The 21486-nt window shown below is 42.1% G+C and overlaps 1 protein-coding gene across 1 annotated transcript in view; it reads left to right on the forward strand.

Annotated features, from left to right (window-relative positions):
- Positions 1 to 21486, forward strand: part of WDR27 (WD repeat domain 27) — a 243624-nt gene that overhangs the window by 11483 nt on the left and 210655 nt on the right. The window contains exon 4 of the mRNA XM_025384452.1: positions 15304 to 15445. Coding sequence (XP_025240237.1) covers positions 15304 to 15445 — 142 coding nt within the window. The remainder of the gene's footprint in view (positions 1 to 15303; positions 15446 to 21486) is intronic.

The raw sequence follows: 21486 nt of genomic DNA on the forward strand, positions 1-21486 counted from the left end.
CTCAAAAAAAAAAAAAAAGAAAAGATTCATCTTAATATAATCAAGTCTCCTACATTTGAATATTTAGATTGACCTCACTTTTTCAGTGAAGTATAAACTACTTAGGAAAAAAAAAAAGTTCCACGTAATAAGTGCATGTTGTGATGACTATAACTAAATGAATATGCCCAGGTAACCACCCCTAGGTCATACCTTGTCTCCATCAATGCCCACTTCTCTCCTGCCCAAAAGGCAACACTATCTTGACTTCTAATACCATAGGTTAGTTTTGCTTATGATGAACTTTATATAAATGTGATTATACATTACGTACTTTTTTGTGCTGGTTTCTTTGATTAATAGCATTATTTTATGAGATTCATTCATGTTGTTCGTTTTCATTGCTACAGAGTATTAGGATTTATTAGGTACCACTATGCCCTTTTTGAAAGGCTAAACTAAAAATACATTTTTATTATAGAGTAATAAGTAGAATTACATTCTACTTATGTAAAGACTACACTTTATCCATTTTTGTTGTAGAATAGTAAGTAGAATTACATTCTACTTATGTAAATAGACCACACTTTATCCATGCTTGTGTTGGTAGACATTTGTTGTATTTCAGTTTTTTTGGCTGCTGGATTCTTTCATATGTCTTTTGGTGCAGACACATATAATTACTGAATTATAAAGGATACATAAGCAGTTGACCCTTGAACAACGTGGGTTTGAACTGTGCTAGTTTACTTATACACGGATTTTCTTCAACCCAATGTGGGTCAAAACTATAGAATTTTCAGGATATGAAAACTGTATATTTGGAGGGGCATGTTTCCATATATGTGGAGTCCACACAGCCAACTGTGGGATGTGGGTATACACAGATTTTGGTTTATGTGGGATTCCTGGAATGAATCCCTCATAATAGTGAGGGATGTCTGTATTCAGTAGATAATGCCAAGCAGATTTCCAAATTGGTTGTACCAATCTGTAGTTCTTCTAATGGTGTTTGACTTTCAGTTGAACCATATCTTCACCTACACTTGTTTATTTTTATTTTAGCCTTTCAAAAAGGGCCTAGTGGTACCTAATTATGATTAGTAATTCCGTGATTATTAATGATGTTTAGCACATTTTTGCACATTTATTGGCCATTTAGATATTCTTTTTTGTGATATGTGTTTTCAAATCTCCTGCCATTTTTTTCTATTGGATTATCTGTCTTTTTTCTATTGATTTGAAGGAGTTCTTTATATTATAAATATAGGCTTTCTGTTGTCCATTTAGATTAGTTTGCATTTTCTAGAGTGTTACGTAAATTGAATCATATGGCAATTTAATTTTGTGTTGACATGTAATACTTGTACATATTTTGGGGCTATATGTAATATTTTGATACAAGTATACAATGTGTTATGATCAAATCAGGGTAATTGGGATGGCCATCACCTCAAACATTTATCTTTTTATTGTGTTGGTAATATTATAGTTTTTTTCTTCTGGCTATTTTGAATTATATAATAAGTTAATATGAACTCTGATTTTCCTCCTGTGCTATTGAATACCAGAACTTATTATCTAACTGTATTTTTTTTATTCCTTCTCCCACTTCTTTTCATTCTCTCCACTTCCCTTCCCAGCCTCTTTTAACCACCATTCTACACCCCTCTTCCACGAGATCCACTTTTTAAGTTTCCATATATGAGTGAGAACATGTGATATTTGTCTTTATGTGCCTGGCTTATTTAATTTAACATAATGACCTCCAGTTCCATCCATGTTGCTGCAAATGACAGGATTTCAGTCTTTTTTATGGCAGAATAGTATTCCGTTGTGTGTATGTACCGTAGTCGTTTATCCATTTATCTGTGGCTGGACACTTAGGTTGATTCCGTATCTTGGCTGTTGTGATAGTGCTGCAATAAATATGGGAGTGCATTATCTTATAATGTAATTATTTGTCTCTTTGTACAGCTTTTAACTTGATGTCTGCTTTATCTGATGTAAGTATAACTACTCTTGCTTGCTTTTGGTTTCCATTTGCATGAAATATATTTTTCCATCCCTTCACTTTAATACTATGTATGTCTTTATTGGTGAGATGAGTTTCTTGTAGTCCACATATAGTTGGGTCATCTTTTTCTTTTTTTTTTTTTTTTTTGAGACGGAGTCTGGCTCTGTCGCCCAGGCTGGAGTGCAGTGGCCGGATCTCAGCTCACTGCAAGCTCCGCCTCCCGGGTTCACGCCATTCTCCTGCCTCAGCCTCCCGAGTAGCTGGGACTACAGGCGCCCGCCACCTCACCCGGCTAGTTTTTTTGTATTTTTTAGTAGAGACGGGGTTTCACCGTGTTAGCCAGGATGGTCTCGATCTCCTGACCTCGTGATCCGCCCGTCTCGGCCTCCCAAAGTGCTGGGATTACAGGCTTGAGCCACCGCGCCCGGCCCCGGGTCATCTTTTTCTTTTTATTCAGCCAGTCTATATCTTTTTAGTAGGGAATGTTATTTATTTACATTCAGGGTTATTGATAGGTAAGGACTAATTCCTGTCATTTTATTGATTGTTTTCTAGTTGTATATCTTTTGTTCCTTACTTCTTACTGTTTATTTTTTCACTTGGGTGGTTTTCTGTAGATTTGATTCCTTTGTTTTTCTCCTTTGTGTGTTGGTTCTACCAGAGAGTTTTATAGTTTTCCAGGTTTTCATGATGGTGGATATCATCATACTATTTCCAGATATAAGACTCCCGTGAGCATTTCTTGTAAGACTAGTTTAGTGGTGATGAATTCTTTGAGTTTTGTTTGTCTCTGAAGATTTAATTTGTCCTTCATTTCTGAAAAATAGCTTTGCTGGGTATAATATTCTTGGCTGAAAGTTTATCTATTTTCAGTACTTTGAATGTAGCATCCAATTCTCTCCTGAAATGTAAGGTTTCTGCTGAAAAATATGCTGTTAGTAAAATAGAGATTCCCTTATATGTGACTTGATGCTTTACTCTTGCTGCTTTGATTTTTTCTTTGTCTATGGATTTTGACAGTTTGACTATAATGTACCTCTGAGAGGACCTATTTGGATTGAAACTATTTGGTTATTCGACCTTCCTGGACCTGGATTTCCATCTCTTTCCCAAGACTTGAGGCATTCTCTGCTATGATTTATTAAATAGTTTTCCTCACCTTCTCCCTTATCTTCTTCTGCTAGAATGCCCATATTATGAATATTTATTTGCTTAATGATATCTCATAACTCACATAGGCTTTATTCTTTTTTATTCTTTATTCTTTTTTTGTCTGCTGGTATTATTTCAAAAGTCCTGTCTTCAAGTTCAGAAATTCTTTCTTCAGCTTGATCAAGCCTAGTTGCTTAATCTAGTTGTTAAACTTCTCAATTATGTTTTTAAATTTTATTCATTGAATTCTTTAACTCTAGGATTTATCTTTGCTCCTTTGAGCTGCTCAGCTCACCTGGTGGTATGCCCCGAAAGGCAACCCGTGGGTCTTTTTCTTGAGTCTGAGACATGGGCACATAGCTGCTTGTTGGGCCTGGGAGCATGCTTACCATGGTCAGCCTGTGAGACTGTTTCTCAGGCGTTTTTGGAGACTTGGGGACATTGGGCAGCCTAGAAGTATTTCTTCTTGTGGCAGGGGTGCCATAGGGGTGTTTCCCAGGTCCTGAGCACAGGTGTTTAGCAACTCTGCTGGCCCGGGGTGAATCAGCTGTTAGGAGGCTCAGGAGCCTCTCCTGCTTTGGGGAGGATGTGTAATGGTTTGGCTAAATCAAGGGCAGGTTTGTCCTGGGCAGGACTGCTGGGCTGTTTCTCTGGCTGGAAGTGCAGTGGCGAAGATTGGTTTCTCTGTTGTGCAGGGCCAGACTCACAGCGGATCCTGGTCCCAGGCTTCATGCAACTGGGGTTGTGACATTCAGCCACCCATGTAGGCTTGGTGTAGTAAAGATGGAGCCCCAGGGCTGGAGAATGGCAGTGACTTCTGGCCCCCAGAGCAGGGCATGCTCCAGAGGCAGCTCTGATCTCAAGGTGGTGCTGTGCTACAGCAGCTTTGGGTCACAGGGTGGGTGGGGAGTGAGGAGTGCACACTTTGTGCTCCTAATCTGGGGTAATGCAGCAGCCTGAATTTCCAGCAGCTCCCAAACTGGGCTCAGGGCTTGCAGGGACTGTGGGATTCTCCTGTTGTAAAGACTTCAGGTGTTTGTGGTGGTGATGTGGGTGATTGGGAATCTTTTGCTTACCTTTTCCTTGCAAGGGGAAGTCCCTTCTGACTCTGGGCAGATTTGACCCAGGCGGGGGAGGTGGGACTACAGAGGCCAGGTACCTCCATGCTGCTCTCCTGGACTTCCAGTCACCACAGGTGCATCTTCAGTTCCTCTGCTGTGTTGCAGTGCTCTTCCTTCCACACTAGTGAGATCTTAGCTGTTTATTTATTGCCTTTTTTTTTTTCTTTTGGAGGGGGACAAGTGCCAGGTGTCTCTAGTCAGCTATCTTGCTAATATCTCTCAGTCTAGTTGTCAGTTTCTCCAGGTACAGTATGCTTGATTGGCATTTTTTCTTTCTTTCCCTGAATATATCACGACCTCACCTCACTTCTATCGTATAAGGTTTTTGCTGAACAGTCTGCTGCCAGGCATATTGGGTCTCCCTTATGTGTTATTTACTTATTTTATCTCACTGCTTTCAAGATCCTCTCTTTGTCTTTGACCTTTGGAAGTTTGATTATAGTATGTCTTTGGGTATTCTTATTTGGGTTGAATCTCATTGGTAACTTTTGACCTTCCGGTATGTATTTATATCTCCAGGTTTGGAAAGTTTTCTATTATTTCTTTGAATAACCTTCTACCACTTTGTCTTCCTCAGTTCCTTCTTGAACTCTACTAACCTGAATATTTGCTCTTTTGTTGTCTCATAGCTCCCGTAAGCTTCTTCATTCCTTTTCATTTTCTTTTTTCTCCTCTGACTGTGTATTTTCAAGTACTGTGTCTTTGAGCTCACTGGTTATTTCTTCTGTTTGCTGAATTCTGTGGTTGATGCTGTCTATTGCATTTTTCATTTCACTAATTGTATTTTTTAGCTTCAAAATTTTTGATGTTTTTTTAAATTAACAATCTCTGTTAAGTTTCTTTGGTGATTTCAGAGTTGATTCTCTGTTTTTCTAAATTTTCTTGAGATTCCTTAAAACAGCTATTTTGAATGATTTGTCTAGGGATCACCTATATTCATTATTTTAGGGTCAGTCTGTTGCACCTTATTTTGTCTGTTTGATGGGGTCGTATTTTCCTGAGCATTGCTGATGCTTGTGGACATGTGGTTACGTCTGTGCACTGAGGGATTAGGTATTTATTTAAGTCTTCGTAAGTCTGGCCTTGTTTGTGCCTGTCCTTCTTCAGCGGGCCTTCCAGGGATTCTACATAGGCTGACTGTTGAGTTCCCTGAGCCCATGACCGCTGTAGCCATCTCAGCATTAGAGGATGCTCTAAGCACAGGATTGCTGGGAGTCTTGCAAGAACTCTGAGATTGATACAGCTTTCTGGCCCAGATGGACCTGGGTAGGACTCAGCGTGGGTACTGGGGCTCTGTGGGAATGCTGAGCAGGCATCTGAGTCCAGAATGCTGTCCTAGTGGCCCAGACAGGTGTGTCACCCAGCAGGTCTCTGCACAGGTGAGGAATGGGAGTTGAGATTGGGAGTCCATGGAGAGTTTTCTAACAGCAGTGAGAGGGGCCAGAACTGAGACTGGGTCCCCTCAAGATCTGCTGTGGGATGGAGGTTGGAGAGCTGATTTTGTTGGCTCAGAGGATCATGTGTCTACCAGGGGGACCCTGCACCAATAAGATAGTTTCCCAACTACAGCAGGATGGGCTTGGAGCTGAGACTAGGCCCCTCTGGGATCTGCTGTGGGACAGAGGCTGGAGAGCCTGGTCACATTGATTCAGAGGGTTGCATGTCTCTGAGGAAGTCCCTGCAGAGATGAGATAGTTCCCTAATTTCAACAGGAGGAATTGGACCTGGAACTGGGCCCCCTTATGGTCTGCTATGGGTAGGAGACTGGAGAGGTCGGTCTAGTTGGCACAGAGGAGCATGCATCTCCCAGCAGGTTTCAGCACAGTTGGGATAGTTCCGTGATAGCAGCAGAAGAGCCCAGAGCTGAGACTGGGTACCCTCAGGATTGGTCATGGGAGGAAGTGTGGCAGGCCTGTCAGGGAGGCTGAGACTCCCAGGTTGCAAGATATGGGCGAGTCTCCCTGTGAGTCTTTGTGTAAGCAGCTCTTACCTGGGACCTCAGATGAGGGAATTAGAGCCAAGCCACAGGGCAGCTTTCAGGTTCATTGCCTAGACCAATGTCAACAGGCAGATGAGCCCTTCTGTCAGCTAGTAGAGTGTGTGATTCCTGCCAGAGTCTGTGGCTGGTGGTTTTGTTTGCAGGCTCAAGGCCAAGTGAGGTGGTAGCCAAGCCCCTTGGAGGACTGAGCCGTTTCTGGGCTTGAAGCTAAGAGCATGCTTAGTGAATCAGCCACCTAGGTGTGGGTCTGAACTCTCGAAATGACCTTCTAAGATCTTGACTCCACTGGGGTTTCACAACTTCAGCCTGAATTCTGAGGCTCCTGTAGAGAGACTTTTGACCATGGATGGGTACAGAATTTTTCTTATTGTCGGAGGATATGAGTGGGTTAGCTTCTATTTCACCAGCTTGGTGATATCCGATATTTACTCATTTTGTCTGGCCTTCTTCACTCAGGATAATTGAGATCCATGTTGTTGCATTCAGTAGTTCATTCTTCTTTATTATTGAGTAATATTCGTTGTATGGATATACTATATTTTATGCATTCTCCTATTGGTCGGAATTTAGGTTATTTTTAGTTTTTGACTATTGCAAGTAACACTATTAGGAAAATTTTGTTTGTGTCTTTTGTTTTATAAATGTCAGGTCAAAGTGGCTAATAGTCTTCAAGTCTTCTATATTCTGTTGATTTCATGTCCAATTGTTCAATCAGTTATTGAAAGAGACATATTAAAATCTATGACTCTAATTGCGAACTTATCTATTTGTCTTCCATTAGTTTTTACTTTGTGTATTTTGAAACTCTGTTATTAAGCACATTTGTGTTTAATATATATTTTTTTTTTTTTTTTTTGAGACGGAGTCTCGCTCTGTCGCCCGGGCTGGAGTGCAGTGGCCGGATCTCAGCTCACTGCAAGCTCCGCCTCCCGGGTTCCCGCCATTCTCCTGGTGTTTAATATTTTTTATGTCTTCTTGAACTCACTTCATTTATTATAAAGTGACATTGTTTTTTGATCCCTGGTAATATTTCTTGCTCAGAAATCTTTGGCTACTTTCTATTTTCATTAATGTTAGTATTGTATATCTTTCATTTCCTGTCTCACAACCTTTATGTTTTTGTTGTCATGCATTTTACTTTTACGTATGCTACAAACCTGACAATCCATTATTACTTTTGTTAAACATTCAGGGATCTTTTAAAGATATTTAAACAATAAGAAAAATACCTTCATTTTTCTTTTTTAATTTTTTTTTTTTTGAGATGGAGTCTCGCCTTGTCACCCAGGCTGGAGTGCAGTGGCACAATCTCGGCTCACTGCAACCTCCTCCTCCCAGATTCAAGTGATTCTCCTGCCTCAGCCTCCCGAGTAGCTGGGACTACAGGTGCGCACCACCATGCCTGGTAATTTTTTTTTTGTTTGTTTTGTTTTGTAGTTTTAGTAGATACAGGGTTTCACCATGTTTGCCAGGATGGTCTTGATCTCGTGACCTTGTTATCCGCCTGCCTCAGCCTCCCAAAGTACTTGGATTACAGGCGTGATCCACTGCGCTCGGCCTTTTCTTTTTTAATTTTAAGGCTCTTAAATTTAAGAAAGAAAAATATCTTACACATCTACCCACGTAATTGTATTTTTGGTGCTCTTCATTCCTTTGTGTATATGCATGTTTCCGTCTGGTAGCATTTTCCTTCTGCCTGAAGTATTTTATTTAACATATGTTTCAGTGCAAGTATGGTGATAAATTATTTCAGCCTTTGTGTGTTTAAAAATGTTTTTATTTTGCCTTGTTTTTGAAAGACATTTATATTGAGTAGAGAATTCTAGTTTGACAGATTTTTCTTCAGGTTTTTAATATGTTGCTCTTCTATCATTTCAGTGAGGATTCTATTATTATCTTTATGTTTGTTCCCATGTATACAGTGGGTTATTTTTGTCTGGCTGCCTTTAAAACTTTCTATATTACCAATTTTGAACAATTTGTTCATCCTATGTTTTGGTGTATTTTTCTTCATATTTCTTATTTTTGTATGTATTAGGCCGTTTTTGCATTGCTATAAAGAAATAACTGAGACTGGGTAATTTATAAAGAAAAGAGATTTAATTGGCTCATGGTTCTGCAGACTGTACAAGCGTGGCACCAACATCTGCTTTGCTTTTAATTAGGACCGCAGGAACCTAACAGTCATGGCAGTAGGCGAAGGGGGAGCAGGCACTTCACAGGGTGAAAACAGGAACAAGTGGTCAGGAGGAGGTGCCATACGCTTTTAAATGACCAGATTTCATGAGAACTCACTCACTGTGGTGAGGACAGCGTTAAGCCATGAGGGATGAGGCGGCATGACCCAAAAACCTCCCATCAGGCCCCACCTTCAACACCGGGGATTACATCTCCACATGGGATTTGTAGGGGACATGCAAACTATATAATTCCACCCCTGTTCCCCTAAATCTCATGTCCTTCTCACATTGCAAAATACAATCATGTCTTTCCAACAGTCCCCCAAAGTCTTGTCGATAAAAGAGTCAAACTCTGTAAAATATTTTAAGAGATTTATTTTGAGCCAAATATGAGTGACCATGGCCCCTGACACAGCCCTCAGGAGGTCCTGAGAACATGTGCCCAAGGTGGTCGGGGCACAGCTTCATTTTATATATTTCAGGGAGACATGAGACATCAATCAAATAGACTTAAGAAATACATTGGTTTCATTCAGAAAGGCGGGACAACTCAAAGCGGGGGCTTCCAGGCTATAGGTAAATTTAAACATTTTCTGGTTGAAAATTGGTTGAGTTTGTCTAAAGATCTGAGATCGATAGAAAGGAATGTTCAGGTTAAGGTAAAGGATTGTGGAGACCAAGTTTTACTGTGCAGAGTCAGCTCTCAGACGGCAGACTTCAGAGACAGCAGGTTGTAAATTATTTCTTCTTGGACTTAAAAGGGTGCCTGGCTCTTAGTTGATTATCTCCTGGATCTGGAAAGGAAAGAAGGAAAACAAAGGGGGAAGGGGTTTCTCTATAGGATATGGATTTTTCTCACAAGAGACTTTGCAGGGCAATTTCAAGGTATGGCAAGGAAATATATTTTGAGGTAAAACATTTTGATTTTCTTCCTTGTTATGCCAGAGTCAGATTGGAAAGTAAGCCACAATATAAAGGGTCAAATAAAACTGATCTTACGAGAATTCATGGTTTGTAGGGCCTGACTCCCTAGACCCCTTAGAAAAGAATTTGGGCAAGATAAAAAAAAAAATCAGAGCTTAGTCCTCAGCCTTAACTTGTTCCAGCATCAACTCAATCAAAAGTCCCAGGTCCTAAGTCCAAAGTTTCATCTGAGACAAGGCAAGTTCCTTCCACCTATGAGCCTGTAAAATAAAAAACAAGTTATTTACTCCCAAGATACAAAGGGATTGTAGGCATTGGGTAAACATTCCCATTTCCAAAGGAAGAAATTGGCCAAAAGAGAGGGGCTGTGTAGGCCCCGTGCAAGTCTGAAACCAAGCAGGACAGTCATTAAATTATAAAGCTCCAAAATGATCTCCATTGACTCTGTGTCCCACATCCAGGGCACACTGGTGCAAGGGGTAGCTTCCAAGGCCCTGTGACTTTGCAAGGTTCAGCCCTTGTGGCTGCTTTCACTGGTTACTGAGTGCCTGCAGCTTTTCTAGGAGCAGGGTGCAAGCTGCTGGAATATCTGCCATTCTGGAATCTGGATGACGGTGCCCTTCTTCTCACAGCTCTAGTAGGCAGTGCCTCAGTGGGAACTCTGGCGGGTGCTCCAACTCCACATTTCCCCTTGGCACTGCCCTAGTAGAAGCTCGCTGTGAAGGCTCCACTCCTGCAGCAGTCTTCTGCCTTGGCACCCAGGCATTCTCACAAATCCTCTGAAACCTAGCTGGAGGCTGCTAAGCCTCCTTTACTCTTGTACACTGTGTACCCGCAGGCTTAATACCACATGGAAACCACCAAAGCCTGTGGCTTACACCCTCTGAAACAGCAGCCCAAGCTGTATCTGGGGTCCTCTGAGCTGAGGCCAGAGCTGGAGAGGGGAGCAGTGTCCTGAGACTGTGTGGGGCAGCAGGCCCTGGCCTGCAAAACCATTCTTTCCTCCTAGGCTTCAGGGCCTATAATGGGAGGGACTGCCTTCGAGATATCTGGAATGTTTTGGAGACCTTTTTCCGGTTGCCTTGGCTATCAGCCTTTGGTTCTCTTCTTAGTTACGCAAATATCTTAAGTAAATCGTTGTTCCACAGCCTGCTTGAATTCCTCTCACCAAAAACATTGTTTCTTTTTGCCACATGGCTGGGCTGCAAATTTTCTGAACTTTTATGCTCTGCTTTCCTTTTAAATATAAATTCCAGCTTTACAACATTTCTTTGCTCCCATATATGGTTGTAGGTTGTTAGAAGCAGCCAGGAGACATCTTAAATGCTTTGCTGATTAGAAATTTCTTCCTTCAGGTACCCTAGGCCATCACTCTCAAGTTTAAGCTTCCACAGAGCCTTAGGGCATGAACAGAATGCAGCCACGCTCTTTGCTGTGGCATAACAAGAGTGAGCTTTGCTCCAGTTCCCAGTAAGTTCATTTCCATCTGAGACTTCCTCAGCCTAGACTTCACTGTCCTTATCACTATCACTGTTTTTGGTCACAGCCATTTAACCGGTCTCTAAGAAGTTCCAAACTTTCCCTCATCTTCTTGTCTTCTTCTGAGCCCTCCAAACTCTTCCAACTTCTGCTGGTTACTCAGGTCCAAAGCCACTTCCACATTTTTAGGTATCTTTATAGCAATGCCTCACTTCTTGGTACCAATTTTCTGTATTAGGCCGTTCATGAATTGCTATGTCAATGAAAGAGTCAAAGTCTGTAAAATATTTGAAGAGATTTATTCTGAGTCAAATACGAGTGATCAATGGCCCGAGGCACAGTCTTGAGGTCCTGAGAACATGTGCCTAATGGTCAGGCTGCAGCTTGCATTTTTACAATTTAGGGAGATGTAAGACATCAATCAATACATGTAATATATACATTGCTTAGGTCCCGAAAGGTGGGACAATTCAAAGTGGGGGCTTCCAGGGCATAGGTGGATTCAATAATTTTCTAAATTGCAATTGGTTGAAAGTGTTAAGTTATTGTCTGAAGACCTAGACTCAATAGAAGGAATGTCTGGGTTAAGATAAGGGATCGTGGAGACCAAGGTCCCCACTATACATAAGAAGCCTCCAGGTGGCAGGCTTCCGAGAGAATAGATTGATTGTAAATATCTATTAGACTTTTCAAAAATGCCAGAGTCTTAGTGGCCTACAAAGGGAAGGGAATCTTCTGCAGAATGTAGATTTTCCCTGTAAGAGACAGCTTCGCAGGCCTATGTCAAGATATAGTAAAGAAACATAATTGGAGTTAACATATTTTAATTCCCTTCTTTATCTGTCATGTGATGTTATACCAGAGTTAGGTTGGAAAGTAAGCCACGTTATATAGGGTTAAACAGAACCCCTCGGAGGAGACTTTATGGTTTTTAGGATGTGAATCCTTAAGCCCCTTGAATAGCAATTTGGGCAGGAGAAGAAAAAAGTCAGAGTTTAGTTATAACAAAATACCTGAGACTGGGTGATTTATAAAGAAAAGAGATTTAATTGACTCATGGCTCTGCGGGCTGTACAAGTGAGGACTAAACTCTGATTTTTCATCTTGCCCAAATTCCTACCTAAGGGGCCTAGGGAGTCATGCCCTACAAACCACAAATTATCATTAGATGGGTTTTATTTGACCCTATATATCATGACTTACTTTTCTATCTGACTCTGGCATAACATTATGAGATAAGGAAAAAATATTCAACCCCAAAATATATTTCCTTGCCATACCTTGAAATTGCCCTGCAAAGTCTCTTGTGGGAAAAATCCATATTCTCTAGGGAATCCCGTTTCCCCTTTGTTTTCCTTCATTCCTTCCCAGATCCAGGAGATAATCAAGTAAGAGCCAGGTACCCTTTTAAGTCCGATAAGAAAAATTTTACAGCCTGCTCTCTCTGAAGTCTGCAGCGAGCTTCCTCTGCACAATAAAACATGGTCTCCACAGTCCTTTATCTTAACCTGAACATTCCTTTCTATCGATCTCAGATCTTTAGATAAACTCAACCAATTGTGAACTAGAAAATGTTTAAATTTACCTATAGCCTGGAAGCCCCAGCTTTTGAGTTGTCCCGCCTTTCTGAATGAAACCAATGTATGTCTTAAGTGTATTAATGAAACCAATGTATTTCTTAAGTGTATTTGATGGCTGTCTCATGCCTCCCTAAAATACATAAAACCAAGCTGTACCCCAACCACGTTGGGCACATATTCTCAGGACCTCCTGAGGGCTGTGTCATGTGCCATAGTCACTCATATTTGGCTCAAAATAAATCTCTTAAATATTTTGCAGAGTTTGATTCTTTTGCTGACACAAGCATGGCACCAACAAATGCTTGGCTTCTGGTGAGGGCCTCGGGAACCTTACAGTCATGGCGGAAGGCCAAGGAAACAGGCATGTCATATGGCAAAAACAGGAGCAAGGGGTGGGGGGAGGTACCACACACTTTGAAATGACCAGATCTTGTGAGAACTCACCACGATGAGGATGGCACCATGCCATGAGGGATCTGCCCCCATGACCCATACACCTCCCTGTAGGCCCTACCTCCAACACTGGGGATTACATCTCAACATGGAATTTGGAGGGGACATCCAAACTTTATCATTGAGGTTCTATGGGTTTATGGTTTTCATCAAATTTGGAAAATTTTCAGCCATTATTTCTTCAAATATTCCCCTCATCCCAAACGTTGTGGACTCTGTTTACTTGTATGTCAAATCATGTGAAGTTTCCCACAGCTCACTGATACTCTTTCATGTTTATTAATGTATTTTTTCTCTCTTTCATTTGTATATATTTTCTATTGCTTTATCTTTAAATTTACCAGTCTTTTCCTCAGCAACATCTCCTACTAAATGTTTTTTGAAATGGTATCTAATTCTAGTTTTCATCTCCAGAAATTAGGTTTGGGACTTTTAAATATCTTCTATGCCTCAACTTTTGAATGTATGGAAAAACTTTTAATAATGGTTTGAATGTTCTTGTCTAGTAATTCTAACATTTGGATCAGTTTTAGTTTGGTTTCAAGTCTATCTGGATGACTTGTAGGCATTGCATTTCTCTATTCCTTACTTTTCTTTGTTTTTGACTAAATGGTCTTGTCTCCTTGAATCCCTGGTTATTTTTTAGATTGCTGGACTTTATATATGAAAAAAAAGTATAGCTGATTTGATACTCTGGATTATCTTACATTTTTCCAGATCAAATTTATGTTAGCTTCTGGTCACTGGTCATGTTTAGGGCACTGGCAATCCTGGATTACCCTGAACTAGTCAGGTATTAAGACAATTCATAGCTGGGTGTCAGTTCTTATGAGGGTTGTTTTATTGACAGTTATCTTTACTCCTTGGATTTTGTCTTTTTTGGGGTTCCCATTCTAAGCCTAGGGGGTTTAGCAGCATGCCCATCCCTCTCACCTTAGTAGATTGTATTCTAGGCAGACATTTACTAAAATCCATTCACATTTCTTTACAGGAAAAAATGTAGAGTTCTCAACATTAAGGCAGTCAGCTGTCTCTCAAAATTACTTTGTAAGGTGACAGAAATCTTTGCCCATCTCCCAATATGATAGTTCTGTTTGTGTCCCTGAAGATGACTCATTTGATTATACCGTTTTTGTGCCCTTAGCCCCTTGAATCTCAGCTCCTCAACTGCCTTGGGGGAATTGTCAGAAGACTCTCTTTATAGTAGATATCTTTATGGGACAAGTGACCCCAGATGCTGGGGTCACTTCCCTCATTTTTTTTCTTCCCTGTAATCTTGTTATCATAATTCTTCATGACTTGGTTGCTTTCTGATGCCTTCAAAATGTGTGTCTGTGTGTGTGTATATGTATGTGTGTGTGTGTATATATATATATTTAATTTTGTCCAGTTTTTCTTGTAATTCTCATCAGTAGGATTGGTACTGATGAGGTGATGTATCCTGCCTTTACTAGAAGTGGAATTCTCCAGTGATATCTCTCATATCAAGCTGCCCGTTGTCTATTTAACATCACCTTATAAGCATCTCAACTTACTATGGACCAAATGGACCATGATCTACCCTAGTCCCATCCCATTTTCCCTTTGTATTTTGTTCTTGAGGCATCGTTCACCCAGGATTTTAACCTCAAACCCTATCCCTTTGCTTTTGTTTTTCCCTCCATCCCTCCATATCCATTGGTCACGGAATCTTCAGTCATCATCTTCTCTCCATTTCCATTGTCACTATCTTAGTCCAGGTCTCTACTGGATTTCCCTTGAGTGTTTTCATGCATTCCCATCTGTCTCTCCAGCCCAGTGTACCCCCAACACTCGTCTGCTCCATACTTTTAGGAATGTTTTGTTCCTGGAAAACAAATCTACTCACTGTATTATTCTGATTGTGCATTTTTTTGCTGGATTTTAATTTCCTAGAGTGCTATCAACACTCCTTGTGTAGTTGCCAAGGTCCCCACACCTGGGCCTCACCTTTCTCCAGCCTCCTCTCACTCCTTTCCTTGTCTCAGCAGTTTCTTACCCCATGCCTTGTTTTCCCTGGGACCTCATTGCTCCCCTCCTTTTGTCAACCCCTCATTCCTCTCCTTATTCTTCAGTTTTCAGCTCAGCTGTTACCTCTTCTGGCATGTAGTGGAGACATATTCTATATTTGGTTAACTAACAAGTTATAAAGAAATGGAAGAACGAGGTAACCTGTATCTTTTTATTAGTGTGTGTCACAGTGAATAGCAGTGAAATGGTTGAAAGAATAATTTAGTAGTACATAGCAGAGATTTTAACAAATGAATTAACAATGAATATGTAAAATGAATGTATTTGAAAAACTCAATCTTTTAATTTCTTAGGTTTGAGGTTATGTTGTTATACTCTTATTTTTAAATATTGTCTATAATCTGTGTTTTATTTTTGTTAATTTTCTCAGCTTCTAATCTTACGAGGACACCATCAGCCAATTACTGCTATAGCTTTTGGAAATAGAGTGAACCCACTTCTAATCTGCTCGGCATCGCTGGATTACATTATAATGTGGAACCTGGATGAATGTAGAGAGAAAGTACTTCAAGGTAAATGAAAATCTAAAACTTGTTTTTAAAAACCTACAAAAGGAATAACTCATCCTTCAGTATACTTGGTACCACCCAAGGGTGTTTCTCTTGGGTAGCACCAATCCCTCAGGGGGATTTGGGATAATTTTGTATTCCCTTTACCTTGAAACCAGGCATGCAAGCAGGGTGCTTTATATGGGAAGGGCACCAGGCCATTCAGACTCACTGACCTTTGCTGCGTGTTATGCTGATCTTACAGGCTCATTGGTTTTGATCTTATGTCCCTTTTTATTTTAAGAACTGTCAATTTTGTATCAACCTGAAAACATGTAGGAAAGTTGAAATATTCTTTTCTTGCACAGCAAGGTTTCTTGAGCACCTGTAATATTTCAGGCTGGAGACCAGTAGTGAATAGGAAGGGCTTGATCCCAAATCCTGTGGAAGTCACAGCTCAGAGTTTGAGAGAGACCCTGTGTAAGCCAGCGACCGAGTGGTTATGAATTGTGAGTGTGCAGTGGAGAAGGCAGATGAGGCCAGGGCAGCACGCACATACATGGGGGTACTTTGAGATACAGGATCTCAGGGAGGGGCATGTGGGCTGAGGGTGAGAAGGGATGGGATAGACGACTGTGCTTTTGGCAGATGGACCCAAATGTGCCAAGGCCCTGGGAAGAGTGAGAACCTGCCTCTGTGCTTGGAGTGTGCTGATGTTAGGAGAGTCTCATCTGAGAAAGTTGAAAAGTTAGGTAGGGACCACATTAAGGAATTTGAGTTTTACGGAATTATATAGAGAAGTTAGAGGATTATGTTAAAACATAAATGCAAAGAGACTATAAACCTATGTATTCTATGTAGGGACATGAGCACGTATCTCTTTCTAGACTGGGTGGCTGTGTGACGTGAACATATGTGTCTCTCTAGGCTCTGGGTGGCTGTGGGACATGAGCACATGTCTCTCGTAGACTTGGTGGCTGTGGGACATGAGCACATGTGTCTCTGCCAGGCTCTGGGTGGAGTATATCTGCATTTTGCTGGTGATAGGTCCGTGATGCACACTAGGACCAGATGACCTTGCCCGCCATTTTTTCCTTCACCTTTGTGGATTTGCATGACGGACTGTGCATCAGGCTGCAGCTGCTGCACTTGTTGTCCGGGTCGTGGGAACCTCCTGGCTGCTTGTGGGTGTCCTGCCATTGCTTAGTCCCTGGAGGCCTCGGTTGGATAGGCTTCTACTCCCTCCCTTCCAACTGATGTTAGCTGAACCTGGACATGAGGGTGGATGTGGGGTTGGATGTGGGTGAGAAGCATCGAAACACGCAATTTGATGTGTATGACCCTCACTGCGCGGGTACCGCAGCCTCCAGAGGAAGGCGTCTTCCTGTTTTGATGTTGAGGGATTCTCTGCAGGGAAGTGCTGCATTCCCCAGGTTTTCAGAAGACTTCTCTATCTCCAGTATTTTTGATATTCTTAGAGAATCAAAATCACATCAAAGGCTCATTGGCATTCTCTCAGTAATTTTAGAATAGAGGGTTACATTCTCAGTATTTTTCTCAGATTAATGTAATGCTGAATGCATTTGGTGAACTGGCACTAACGGTGAAACTCACTCTAGGGCTGGTCCCTCGAGGGACTGTCATGGGCTCGCTTTTGGGAAAGGTGCTGTGTTTACAGTTGAGCCCGGATGATCATGTTGTTGCCGTATGTGCTGGAAACAAAGTATTCACACTGGATATTGAGGTAAGATTGAAATTCACACCTGAATTTCATTTCACGGAAGGGTTTAGCTGATGGGGCCTCCCAGGTTCTAGGACCTTGCCCAGCTGTCTTTTCTTTTTTTCTGTACTCCTTTTTTTTAAAAGCTGTATCTTAAATTTAGTTTACTTTTATAAAATCATATCTTTATGTTGCAATTGGAAAACCACTGGTGTCAGATAGTAATATTTATATAAATATTAAAACTCCCTATGGAATATGGGTATCAGGCATGACTTTAGAGAAACGTGTTCTACAAAACTTTTATTTCTCAGATATTCCCTGATTGTAGGCATCCTTCCTAGCATAGTGCTTTTGTTTATATCTTTTATCAAAATATTCTTTTCATCAAGAATCAGACTTTCGCAGCCATTTTGTCACCAGGGTTAGTTTAAGGAAACGTGTCACCTCTTCCTGCCTGTGTGATTTCAACCTCGGGTGTGACTGGAACAGTCAGCTGCCCCATTGCAATGTTGAAAGCAGTGTTAGCAATCAGGAAGTGGGAATCTAAGGGAACACGAAGGAAGACTCGGTTCCTCTGAATTGTTGCTCTGCCCAAGCCTGATTTTGGAGATGACTGCAGGCCTGGGGTCGTTTTTGTGGCTTTGATTTGCCAAATCAACATGGCCAACAAAGCTGTTTGCCTGCGTAGCTTTTCCTGTGATAGCCAAAACGTAGGCGAGGGAGGATGATAGGCATAGAATAATAATTGGTTCTCATGGGCCTCATGTGTAATAGGCATTTTGGGAGAGAAGACATTTATGTCTTCGGACTATTTTTGGACTAATTATGAAATTAAGGCTCATAAATTTAAAAAGTTTACATCATGAGTTAAGCCACAGAGAGATAGATGATGGGAAGTATCTAGGAGTTAGGTAAAGGGCTTTACCTAGTCTGTCTGTGAAAGCTTTCTGGATATGTTGGTTTTTCAGTTGTAAGTATGTCTTTTTTTTTTTGAGACGGAGTCTCGCTCTGTCGCCCAGGCTGGAGTGCAGTGGCCGGATCTCGGCTCACTGCAAGCTCCGCCTCCTGGGTTCACGCCATTCTCCTGCCTCAGCCTCCCGAGTAGTTGGGACTACAGACACCCGCCACCTCGCCTGGCTAGTTTTTTGTATTTTTTTAGTAGAGATGGGGTTTCACCGTGTTAGCCAGGATGGTCTCGATCTCCTGACCTCGTGATCCACCCATCTCGGCCTCCCAAAGTGCTGGGATTACAGGCGTGAGCCACCGCGCCCGGCCAAGTTGTAAGTATTTCATGTTTTGTTGTAAACATCCTGTGATAGATAGATTAACATTAGGCCACCCCACCATTTATGACAAAACTACCATTAACGTGCAAAGATTTAACATTGTTGTGTCAGGAAAAGGAAAACCAAAGTGGATTAGGAAGAAGCGTAAAACTGTTAGTGTTTGAAGGAAGATACTGGGTCCCAGATGGGAGAACAGTGAGCCTGGGGTCAGGTTGGAGCCACACCCCTGAATCGGGCACATAGCAGGTGAGTAAGCAGGTGCCTGCTACAGATGCGTGTGCAGCCCATGGGATGCTCCCCAGGCTTCCTTAGCAGCAGGCGCGTGTCAATTGAAAGACGCTTCACTTGGGGAGAATGACTTTCAGACGTGGGGAATGGCTGTCACGTGAGTCCATGAAGAGCTCACATTCTTTTAACAGCATACTCAGCAAGTCAACAGTTTATGCTATTTGATTTGAAAGACTTCAAATGAGTACTGAGCACTTTCTGGTAAAAGGCACTTTTTAATCAACATAAAATGTCAAGAAGAAATAACTTAAATATTTTTCAGGCTATAATGTTATTCATATCATAGACAGTGGACTAGCTTTATTTTATAGAAATTGGAGAAAATGGAAATGTATATTTCATAACACTCAGTCTCATAACTCCCTATTCCTACACAGGTTATAGTCTTGCCTTTTATTTTTAACAATCTGATGGTAACTGGCATAATATACTCAGTATTCTAAGTTGTATTTGCTGATGACCGTATGTTATATTACTAAAGAAGGTCTTCCAGAGTTAAATGTCTATTTGTAAGTTAAGTCACCATATATACATGTTTATTTTTTCTGCATGTATACTAAGGGATATTTGTCTTATTTAAATGGAGTGCTGTAAAATTCAAGAACAGTACCCCAGCACTTGTGCCTGGAATCCCCTGGGGATATTCTCAGGGCGATGACTGTGACCTTTAGGAACCCCCGACTCTCTGACTACTCCGTTCCTCAGTCATGCTGTTCAGGCCTGATTTCCATAGAAGCACGAAGCCCTGTGCGTCTCCAGCTTGAGACGCTGACATTCTGGGGTGCTCTCTCGGCCGTGGGAGGTTTTAGGGACTTCAGGAGGAAAGGATAACTCATGAGCACCTGCTGCTGCGCCATCTTGTCTTGTTGTAGGAAGTCCTGGGTGGAGAACAGATGCTGAGGCATTGGGAACACAGAGCAGTAGGTTCTGAGTTACAGGCAGGGAGCCTCAGGGCGGATGCATGGGGCAGCCGGTGGGGAGACAGGATTCCTGAGGAGACGCCAGCTTCCTAATTCGCTCAGGGTCAGCTCTGGTTAGTGTCATCTTTTAACACTGCTGAGACTGTGCCTGTGGCCTGAGCTTTCCTCTTAGCTCAGACATCTGACTTTTCACCCTTGGTTTATATACAGAGAGTTCCAACTTGAAAAGAGGAATAATACGGGCTTTATTTTGTAACAGCTATTTTCTGTGACATACATAGAACATCCTGATGTTAATAACTACCACAAAGTTCCATCACTGACCTTCCTGCACACATTTCTCTCAGACTCAGGCTGTCCAGGCCGAGCTGCAGGGCCACCTGGGCCCAGTGACTGCGGTGGAGTTCTGTCCCTGGCAAGCAGGCACCCTCATCTCCGTGTCCGAGGACAGAGGCTTTAAGGTGAGGGATAGACGATGGACTGCGTGCCCACGTGGCATGCGCTATGGAAAGACCTGTGGTGAGAGCGGAGCTGTGCGGTGGCTTCGCGGCCACTGCCACCTGAGTGATGTTTCTGCCCCACTTCCGCAAGGCAACTGCTGTCCTGATTTCCATGGAAACACCAAGCCCGATGTTTTGCCAGGGTCGCTGACTGGGCTTGGATTCCTGACAGGACAGCTCTGCGGCCCTGGATTTCCCACAACTGTGTCCAGGGCCTGGGAGAGCCCAAGCACCAATTCTTCTCCACGGCATTTCCCAGGCCCAGAGCAGAAGAGCCAGTTCCAGGGTGGAGGGCTCAGTCAGCACGAAATGAGGATCTGGAAGAAAATGAAATGCGAATTCAGTTTTTATCCAGCTGACACCAGTGTGTACCTGACAGTGTAGACCTGACCCGCGAGTGTGCACCTGACAGGGTGTAGACCTGATCTGCGAGTGTGCACCTGACAGGGTGTAGACCTGACCCGTGAGTGTGCACCTGACAGTGTAGACCTGACCCGCGAGTGTGCACCTGACAGGGTGTAGACCTGACCCGTGAGTGTGCACCTGACAGGGTGTAGACTTGACTTGCGAGTGTGCACCTGACAGGGTGTAGACCTGACTTGCGAGTGTGCACCTGACAGGGTGTAGACCTGACCCGCAAGTGTGCACCTGACAGGGTGTAGACCGGTACAGTTTCCCGCTTGGTTCTCCTATCTTGGCAGCGTTGACTAAGTACCTGGGAACTGTTTTTAACCTTGTTTCGTGTTTGTTTCCAATTCTTCAGATCCACCAGGGGTTTATTTATGGAAGTGATGTTATTTTTTTGTTTTTGATTCTGACATCTTTTACTGTGTTTCTACATTTTTATTATTTTTGTGCTCATTTTATTGTTTTCTGTTTTAGGTAATCATTTATGTTAACTAATCTGATATTGGATAGTACTGTTAGCTTAACCTGTTGCAAAAATGGCAATGTCGTTACCTCTTCTAAAGAATCCTCTGTTTTTCCAAAGGTCTGGGACTATTGTACAGGATCATTAATATACAGTTCATCTGTGTTATCAGGTAATTTAAAACTCTCATGTTTCCTGTAAATAGGCTATGTGTAACCCACTGTTTCTAGAGCATGTTTCAGGGCATAAGATGGAGCCATGACCTTCAAGTGGATCTGAATGAGGCAGTCTCAGACTTACAGCCCTTCACTCCCATCCACACAGGGAGAGGATTCACTTAACAGTGAATGTCCTTGACGTTTTTCACTTAAAATTAAATGTATGCGTGGAGTCTGGGCCTTTTTGTTTTGGAAGAGTAAAGCACGTTTGCTGTCAGATAAAATGCCTGAGCACCCAGGGAAGGCGAGCCCTCTGCTT

Source organism: Theropithecus gelada, chromosome 4 (assembly GCF_003255815.1).
Source record: "Theropithecus gelada isolate Dixy chromosome 4, Tgel_1.0, whole genome shotgun sequence".
In the NCBI taxonomy this organism is placed as follows: domain Eukaryota; kingdom Metazoa; phylum Chordata; class Mammalia; order Primates; family Cercopithecidae; genus Theropithecus; species Theropithecus gelada.